This window comes from Grammomys surdaster, unplaced genomic scaffold (genome assembly GCF_004785775.1).
Source record: "Grammomys surdaster isolate TR1022 unplaced genomic scaffold, NIH_TR_1.0 125612, whole genome shotgun sequence".
Taxonomy (NCBI): domain Eukaryota; kingdom Metazoa; phylum Chordata; class Mammalia; order Rodentia; family Muridae; genus Grammomys; species Grammomys surdaster.
In genome coordinates, this window is record NW_021620455.1 from 1745097 (window position 1) to 1754863 (window position 9767).

The 9767-nt window shown below is 49.6% G+C and overlaps 1 protein-coding gene across 2 annotated transcripts; it reads left to right on the forward strand.

Moving 5' to 3' along the window:
- The first annotated feature begins 2131 nt into the window (after window positions 1-2131).
- Utf1 (undifferentiated embryonic cell transcription factor 1) lies at window positions 2132-3365 on the forward strand. Of its 2 annotated transcripts, none has more exons than XM_028787197.1 (2): window positions 2132-2702; window positions 2800-3365. In XM_028787197.1, the coding sequence occupies exons 1-2, from the start codon at window positions 2147-2149 to the stop codon at window positions 3258-3260; spliced, it is 1017 nt and encodes a 338-aa protein (XP_028643030.1). In that variant the 5' UTR covers window positions 2132-2146; the 3' UTR covers window positions 3261-3365. The 2 variants fall into 2 exon arrangements, with proteins under 2 accessions (XP_028643030.1, XP_028643029.1); XM_028787196.1 differs by having other exon boundaries at window positions 2147-2692; window positions 2808-3312.
- The last annotated feature ends 6402 nt before the right edge of the window (window positions 3366-9767 follow it).

Below are 9767 nucleotides of genomic sequence, written 5' to 3' on the forward strand. Positions count from 1 at the left end.
CTACTGTCATATGGTCCGTTTTGTAGATTTCAAAAGCAACATCCACTCTGAGGCTAAAGTCTTTTTTTTTCCCTTTCCCTTCTTCCTCTTGCTCCAACCCCACTCACTCCATAAGAGAGCGTCAAATCTCATTTAGTTGGGTATGAGCCACCATGTGGTTGCTGGGACATGAACTCATGAAGAGTTCAAATGAAGAGCAGTCAGTGCTCTTAACTGCTGAGCCATCTCACCAGCCTGGCTAAGGTCTTTCTTGGCTGGGCAAGGGCATCTCACCTAGGGTCTCCAAGTGCTTCAACAGGAAATAAGCCCAGCCTAGCCTAGGACTGAAAGCCAAACTTCCAGGTCATACCACATTCTGCATGACATTCATACTCTCATTACTACAGGGACCAGGTCTGGCAGACTCACCTCTCTAATGCATCTGTCCTCTCCAAAACCAAGACTGTGATGACTACAGCTCATTTCCCCATAGCACCAACTGTAGAGGAGTGAGGGGAAGGTTGCCCTGCTGTGATCTGTCCACCCCAACCAGTTTCTACTGATCAGCCTGTAGACAAGACAGAGCTGGCTGGTTCCCTTGGCCACCCATTGGGACCTCTCCTGAGCCCTCAGTGTCTCAGAGACATGAAGGAGGTGGGGAGTGGGTTGCATGTCAGTGTACTCAATCCAGACACAGGGAAGACAATGACAATAGAGCTACCTGCCTGGTGACAATACAGAGTTTTTGTTTGTTTGTTTGTTTTTAAGGGACAACCAGTGGCCCTCAAGGTTCAGTGAATCTCACCCCTCAGATCTGGGTCCTGTGCTGAGCCTGGTGCTTAGTCCTGAGGGAAGCTTCCAACATAGATGGAATTTAACTGCTCTAAAACCACTAGACTGAGAGTAAGCTCTAGATAGCCACATGGTGTGTTGATTGGACAAAGAGGTCCCAGCACCACCAGCTGCCTAGCCTCAGAGCCACTAGATACCATCACATGGGGCTCAAACCAGGTGATAAAGACCTTGAAAACAACAGGCTGTAACTCAGAATACTGTCCCCGGGAAGCTAGGCTTGGTATGGTAAGTAAAGGTGACCCTGGCCGGCCCCAGTCATGAGGAACACAGCCAGTGGTCCTACATCTTTGTTCAATTCCCTAGTCAGAAATCACTAATGAAACAGCCGCTAATCTTTGCTGCTGCATTGTTGTCTTGAGTCCCACAGCAGGAGACCACTACAATCCCAGAGGCAAGATGGCAGTCTGGTACTTCTTCTGACTAAACTGATCTTTGTAAAACCAGGGCTTGTATAGCTAGCCCACAGGCTATTGGGGACTTACTTGCCATCTTTATATGATGTTTCTTTTTCTTGTCTGAACTACATTGGCCAAGAATTCTACACTAAGAGTAACTTTGAGCATCTTTTTCTTAGTATTAATCTTGGGAGAAGTGTTATTTTGTCACCTTTGTTAGTAGATACATTTTACTAAACTAGAAAGACTCCTTTTTGTAGTGTGTGTGAACTAAGATTCAAACCCAGATGCCATGACTGCTATCAAATCTAGCACCCAAATAGCCTCCTTAGTTAGATTAGTAAATTAGATACAGCATATGTCCATCTTCCAAAGCTCACAGCCAGATGAGAGTGGAGAGGATGGTCCTACTAATTACATGTATAAACAACACATTCTTGTGCACTAGCCATAAAAGATGCCAGAGTTTTGTGTTTCTGGAGCTTTTTATGGGCTGTTTATGGGTATTAATGGGCGTAGCACAAACAAACAAACAAACAAACAAAAAACCGAGCTGACTCCTATCTGTCCTCTTCACTGGATCTTATTATATTGTACCTTAATTAAATGGGTTTTTTTTTAATTAAAAAATTTTACACGATCTGTTTTGTGTAACAGGGCCAAATTGTATTCTCAGGGCCAGGGTCCCTAAGGAAAGGGCTAGAAAGGGGATGGGCTAGAATGACCAAGGCATGGGCCAAGAGGAACTAGGCAGGAGAGATGGGCGGGGCGGCTAGACTATGGGAGGGTCGCACCGATCAGGTTCAGACGCAGAGGGCGGTGCGGGGTCCTTAGAGCGTGTGTGGGCGGCTCTGGAGGAGCCCTCCTCTCCGGTGAGGCCACGCCTCAGAGTACACGCACCTCTACCTGGCTCAGGGATGCTGCTCCGTCCCCGGAGGTTGACCGCTTTTTCTCCGCCGTCGCCAGCTAGCCCCGACGCTGAGCTGCGGCCGGCCGGGGACGTCCCGGTGACTACGTCTGATGCCTTCGCTACTTCGGGTACGATGGCGGAACCCGGCTCGCCCAAGGCTCCCGTGTCCCCGGGCTCGGCGCAGCGCACGCCCTGGAGTGCCCGGGAGACGGAGCTACTTCTGGGCACGCTGCTGCAGCCGGCCATGTGGCGCTCACTACTGCTGGACCGCCGGCAGACTCTGCCCACCTACCGCCGCGTGTCCGCCGCACTGGCCCGTCAGCAAGTTCGGCGCACGCCCGCACAGTGCCGCCGTCGCTACAAGTTCCTCAAGGACAAACTCCGAGACTCCCAGGGCCAGCCGTCCGGACCCTTCGATGACCAGATCCGCCAGCTTATGGGGCTATTGGGTGACGATGGGCCGCCGAGGGTCCGCCGCCGCTCTTCTGGCCCTGGACGTCCCCAGCGCCGGGGCCGCTCGGCCCTCTCCGCGTTAGCACCCGCACCTGCACCGGTGGAGCAAGGTAAGAGCAGCCATGTGGGCAAGAAGAGTCTGGGTCTCCTGGGGAGGGGCGGAGCCCTGAGATGGGATTCCGGACGTTCCGCGTGTTTCCTTCGTAGAGGCTGAGCTGCCGCTGGCTGCAGAGAACGCCGAGCCTGCCCCGGCGCTCAGATTCAGCTCTTCCACTACGAAGTCTGCAGGTGCCCACTGCATTACCAGCTCCCCTCCTCTTACGGCGATCGACACTCTGCCTCCTGAGCCGGGCCATACCCTCGAATCCTCCCCGACGCCAACCTCCGACCACGACGTGGAGAACCCGAATGAGCCTCCTGGCCTTTCCCAGGGCCATGCTTCCCCGCAGGTTGCTCCCCAGTCGCTGAATACCGCGTTGCTGCAGACCTTGACGCACTTGGGTGACATCTCTACAGTTCTGGGCCCTCTACGCGACCAGCTGTCGACCCTGAACCAGCACGTGGAGCATCTACGAGGTTCCTTCGACCAAACCGTTTCTCTGGCTGTGGGGTTCATTCTGGGCAGTGCAGCCTCCGAGCGAGGCATCCTTGGGGACTTGCGCCAATAAATCTTTGTTATCAATCCTCCTTTCCAGAATCGATCCCAGTTACTGTCCCCATCCCCACCCCAAACCTAGGTTCTTACCAAAATAAAGATTGTGTTTTCTACTTAATCCTATGAATGAGTTCGGACTCCAGGTCTCGGTAAGAATGGACCCCTGAGGTTAGAGACTAAAAGACGCAGCCCCTCGCCCCACTGTTGTGCATCTTTTCGGTGAAGATTTGGCGGAGTGGTACACAGTTGTTACCTGATGTTTGGGGTAACCGACCTTCTCAAGGTGCAGAACCCCTCCACTGGTCAGCAGTGAGTGAAGCCCGGGGACTGGCTGGATAAGGTACGTGGATGTCGGGTAGGGTAAGAAGTTGAAGGGCCTCTCTCGAAGATTTATGCTGTTGAGTAAAACATCCCTAAAGTTCTTGCCTATCCTGGGTCAAACTCAATTTGAGTACTCTGGTCCGTGTGAACTGTTTCTTGGAAAACTCCCTCGGAGGTGTCAAGTTTATTGAGAAAGTCTGGGGCTTGGGTATCAACAACTCCAAAGGACGGAGCAAAGCCAGTCTGCCCTGCTGAACTTTCAAAGCTGAAATTCCAAGAGCCTCAGGTACTAGAGAGTCAGAGTGGGGGAGGGCTTGGGTGCAGTTAGAGGAAAGGAAGCGGCTGCAGGCACTTCACTAGCATAACAATGCAGGCTCAGACTAAGGCTCCGATTTACAAATTCTGGGCCCATCCGGCCACACTGCTAACCCTAAGACTAAGGCAGTCTTGGTTAAGGGAAGTCGTGAGGAGTTTATCCAGGTGGTCCCAAGGTCACCACTCCACCCCCTTCTGTAGACTAGAACTAGACCTTTAAGCACTGACTTGTGGTATGGGTCTACTGCCAGGTCCTGGGACCCCTTCTGTGAGAGACAAACTTGGAGAGGATCCCACTGTACAATGAGAATAAGTCCCTAAAACCTTATGAATAAGCTCACTCTAGGAATGCCTCCCCAGCAAACACCCGGGAGTTCAGAGCCACAGGGGCGGGGCCTCAAAAGTTTTATTTCTCCGAGCCTGTGATGGTGGTGCAGGCCTTTAATCCTAGCACCCAAGAGGCAGTGGGATCTCTGAGTCTGAGGCCTGTCTACAGAGTGAGTTCCAAAACAGCTAGGGTTGAGAGAGAAAACCCTGTCTCAGGAAAAAAGAAAAAAATTCTTGTATTTCTCAGCAAATGTACCCTCTTTAATGGGAATCTTAGTCCTGGAGAAGATGGCCCCTGGACTTGGAATAGGCTTCACCTGAGGGTATATGGACGACTACTGGAGGGATCGGTCTCAAACCTGCCTCAGTCTTCAAACTTGGGGGAGTTTTGTCTATTTTTAATCGCCTTAGGGATCTGAAAAGCTTTGTTCTCTCTCTCTCTCTCTCTCTCTCTCTCTCTCTCTCTCTCTCTCTCTCTCTCTCTCTGTGTGTGTGTGTGTGTGTGTGTGTGTGTGTGTGTGTGTGTTTACTAGGGCTGATACTTTATTTGACCTGCCTTGCTTTCTGTATGTTTGTTTTGAAACAGGACTTAATTATGTAGTTCTGTCTGGCCTTCCGTTCCCTATGTAGATCAGATTGGCCTGCCTCTTGATGTTCTCTCTCTCTCTCTCTCTCTCTTTCTCTCTGTGTATGTTCACATGAGAGTGTATGCCTTAGAACTCACTCTGTAGACCAGACTGGTCTTCAGCTCAGAGTTCTGTCTGCCTCTGCCTGAGCACTGAGACTATATACACGGGCCACCCACCATACCTAGCATAACCCGATTATTTCTTAAGTCTTCAAACTTATTTGTCATCATCCCAGTGGGTGTGAGGTTCACATCTTGTTTTACAGCTAATGAACTTACGGAAATGCCCTTATAAGTGGGTATTTTATTTTTCCCTCATCCCAGTGAACTGTGCTTCCAGCTTAAGAGTTCTGTGCTGCATAGCCTATCAGTATAGAGTTTGTACACCAAGTAGGACACTTTGGGCAGCCTTCCAGTTTCTGAGCCAAGTAACTAGTCTCACCTGAGTTGTTGAGTACTGACACTGAGTTGGGACCAGGCTCCTATAAGAAACTGGGGTGAGCCTTTGGGTACTGCCCTCTACTATTGGGCTATCCTGTGGCAAAGGCCTTTCACTCTGAGGACCAGGCTTTCCCCTTTATTTGCTCATCCTGTCTGGACTTCTCATCCCATCTAAAATCTATGCTCTTGAGGGTACCAGCATCCTGATGCTTCCTCAAGTTTATGCCTAATGGGATCTGGGCCTTAGTAAAGTCCTCCTAATGGTTCAATATATTGTTGATAAAGGAATATTTATTTGTTTTATATTTAAAGAACCTTACCAGTTTGGGGGCTCATTGTCCCAGGAGTAGTTGACTCTGTGGCTTTTATTAAGTTTTTGGTTTGGTTGTTTTTTGTTTTTTTTTGTTGGTGGTGGTGGTGGTTTTTTGTTTTGTTTCACTGTGATAGAAATAAAAGGCAAGACCCTGTCTATTGTGGGCAAGGATCTACAGTGCAACTGTGTCTTCATCTCTATTCTTCCTAAAATGTAGCAAATGTAAATGACATGCCTAGCTCTTGCTTGCACAGAGCCCTCAGCTCAGTCTCTAACACCACCAATATAGAAATAGATGCTTCACAGCTTTAAGTACATAATTCCCTGTCTCCTGGTTCTTATCAGTCTGAATTAATGCTTGGTCTACACATGATTCTCTCAATTATGTCAGGCATACAATGTCCCAGTAGTGATTTTTTTTTTTTTTTTTTTTTTTTTTTTTTTTTTTTTAGCTTGTGTGTCCTCAAATCCCTTCACAGCCCTGGGACTATTGGCTTTCCCAACCTAACCACGACATTAGATTTTGGTCTTGTGTATCAGTAGATACACACATCCCCTGGTTTTGGAAAACCCTCTTTGTATGCCTTAGATGGTGTGGAGGTTCCCTCTTCTCTACAGCTCACTCCAACATCCTAAAGTTGTCAGTCACTGACTGGTCTTTGGGCCTCCATGCCCACCGTAGGTCTGTCTTATCCTTGGTCACCTGCTCACATTTCTCAGCACCATGCCAGGTTTGGTTAATCTGGCTTCATCTGTTTGTAACAGAGAATATCCATGACAGCCCATGGCTTTTCCAAGGCCTTGGACATCACAATTCTTTTCCTCAGCTGGAAGCCCAGTTTCAGCCTGTTCCACACATGTGAGCAGTTGCTCTTGGGAATTTTCTGTTAAATGAGCCCAGTGATTCCCTTCCTGTTGGAGCTGAGCTGTGGACATGTGTGTCTCTATTTTCATGTCTTTTTATGATTCCAGTGCCAATCTAACAGTTTTACTCTTGATTGGTTCCTCTGTGACTGACTGACCCTCTGTTTACCGGTTTTAGCATTTCTCACTAATGTTTAGTTAACTCCGTGGTTGCCTGTGCCTTTAAACCGGGGTTGATGAAGCATCTGATGAGCTGAAGCTCCATATTCCTCTCTGGCCCCATGCTTTTTATGCGTTTCCGTGTCCTGCCCACAGCGGGCCGCTCTGGTTTCCTGACTGCACAGCACCCCTTCTGCCTTTCTATAAGCTCGTCTTCTTAATGAACTGTGCCCATAGACCGACCACCTCTGCACTAAGACAGACATGAGCATGCCCTTCTGAAAATCACACTCTCCAAGGTCACACAGCAAGGGACATGAAGGTCCCCTGAGGGGTGGACGACCAATGAATGCTCCCTAAAGCACTGGCATTATAGTGGGTTGGGAAGATGCTTGGATGCCTGGGGCCAGCCAGGACAGAGCTAATAGCTAAAGCTTTCCAAGCACTGGCAGAGCGAGTGACGCCGGCCAAGCCTGATAACGAGGCGGAAACAAGCGCTCTAATCTATGTATAGGAGTTCCAGCAGGGGGCTTTACAAGCACAATGCGCAGCTGCAGGTTTCCTCTCCCAGTCTTCCGAGGACCTGAGTGTGGATGGGGGACGTTTTTCAAACTTGGCCCCAAGCTCACATATTCCTTTCCCACCGAGCCCTCCTGAGAGTTCTGGTGAACCATACCAGGCGGTAACCTAAACAGAAGCAGGCCCCTTCCTAAACCCACAGAGAAAAGCACTTTGTCCTGGGAGCAGCCCCACCCCCACCCAAGAAGGATTTAGAAGCTAGAACAGAAGGCACCCCCACCCCCAGATTGGCACTAAGACTTAGCCTCCGGAGAATCTAGAAACCTCTGTTTACAGGGGATCTCTCCCGAGGCTGGCCCAGTTAGGACGTGGTGACGTCCACGCAGCCCACACACACACACCCTTTCGGCTCTCCTTTAGGAACGCAAACAGCAAGAGGATTTGTGGCAAGAGGATTTGTGGCAAGAGGTAAGGAGGATCTGGAGAACGGACAGGGGTGAGTGGGGATGAGACAAATGTGGAAGGCGAATGAGGGTCTGTTCTAGGAAGATCTGTAGGGACGGTGGAGGAAGAGAGAGTTGGGAAATATTGGAGAGGTAGGTAAAGTGTAGGAAGGCGGAGCTAATCACGAAAGTGAATGGGGTAGGCGGGCTGGGCCAAAAGCCCCTGATGGAAGGGCGGGAATTGCTCGGTCTTTTAAGTCCTGAAGGTCACTTGTACCTGCGCCTCGCGCCTCTTTAACACTTAGGCTTCCTGGAGTCCGTGTGCCCTTCTTGGAGAAGTGCTATGGTCGCTTCGCTGGCCTGGAGACGGCGCTTACTGGGGTTCACAGTTCCCGTGCAGGGCTCATTCTCTAGAAGGGCTTTGGAATTAAGAAAATGAAGCGGGGAACGTTCGGGACTACTTCGGGGTGTGGAAAGAGGTGTTGCTGGAGGGGCGGGGGAGGGGGAACAGAGACGACTGAGCCGGGAGATCAGTGTTGGGGCGAAGGGGACTGCCCCAACCCCACTTAAAGGATTAGAAAGGAGAAAGTTTGTGGCTCTGCTGATGGGAGAACCCTGAGGAGGGGAGGTTCTGTGAAAGGCCGAGAGACCACTGATAATTAGAAATGGAGACACCCAACTGGTACATTTCAGTGTCGATGGCTTCAGATTCATTTGTTAAAGCTTTGGGTACAAGAAATAGCGGTTCCCTCAAAAAGCCTCTGTTGACTTAAGGAACGCTTAGGTAGTTGGGGTTAGGGAAGAGTCCTAGGGCAGCTCCACCCTCCTACGGGACAACCGCACTACAAGCTGGAATTACTTGATGTGTACCTTCAGCGAAGCCTGTTTTGTGTGGTGCTGGGGATCAAATCCAGGGCCTTAGGTATGCTAGGTAAGCACTCTACAAACCGAGTTACAACCTCAGCCTAAAATTAAACAAACAAAACATTATTGCGCATGTGCTAGAATGCACGCCACGCACAGCAGCGTATGGAAGTCAGAAGACATCTTAATGAGAAGGTTCTTTCCTTCTCTTGGGTTTTAGGAGGGAACTCAGGTCGCCAAGCTCGTGTGGCAAGCAGGTTCAGCTTCTGAGCCATCCTGCCAGCTCAGTTTTGTTTTGTTTTTGTGGTTTTGTCTCTTTAGGTTAACCCCGCCTGGATTGGAACTTGAGGTACTCTTCTTAAGCATCCTACATGTTGGGATTACAAGCATGAAGTATGTGTGGTTTTGTATCTGGGTTATTTTGGATTTTATGGGAGTTCCCCCCCCCACCCCGCCTCCGCCCATTCTTGCTATTTTCAGTTGTTAGTTCCCTGAAAATACAACGCTCCCTTCTCTTTTTGTTCTACCAACTCTGAGCCTAGACTTTCTGGGCGACTATAGAGAACCAGGCAAAGGTGTTTTTGGTTGCCAGGGTTACCAAAACAAAACTCCTCCAAGGCTGCTCAGTGGCTGCCTGACCCCATACTCTTTGTGTGACTTCACGTAGCCTTGACTTTCCCTGGTTACCTAGCCGTTTCCCTCTGGTGAGCAACCTACTTAAATTGATTCTAGCAAATCCTAAACCTCTCTCAACTTTAATTACCATCTTGAAGACCCTGTCTTCAGATATAGCTATAGTGAAAACTGAGGCTTCACAGTAGTAGGTATCAGGAGACAGCATTTTGTCCAAACTAGGCCACCGTAGGCTGCCTGCTGTCTCTGAGGACACCATCTTAGGGAAGGCTTAGGGTTCCTGACAGCACACCTGCTAATGTGACCTCTGTGGTACTAGTGCACCTTTCTGGAAGGTGCTCTGTGAGGGGGCTCAGCAAAGTGCTTGCCTCCAAGCCTGACAACTTGAGTTTGATCTTGGGTCCTACTTAGTGGAAAGAAAATCGGCTTCCTCAGATTATCCTCTGACCTCTGTATGTGTGTGCTACCTACTTCCTCCAAATAAATAATAAATAAATATCATTTTTAAAAATTGGAAAAAGTAGCCGGGCGGTGGTGGCGCACGCCTTTAATCCCAGCGCTTGGGAGGCAGAGGCAGGTGGATTTCTAAGTTCGAGGCCAGCCTGGTCTACAGAGTGAGTTCCAGGATAGCCAGGGCTACACAGAGAAACCCTGTCTCGGAAAACCAAAAAAAAAAAAAGGGAAAAAGTAACT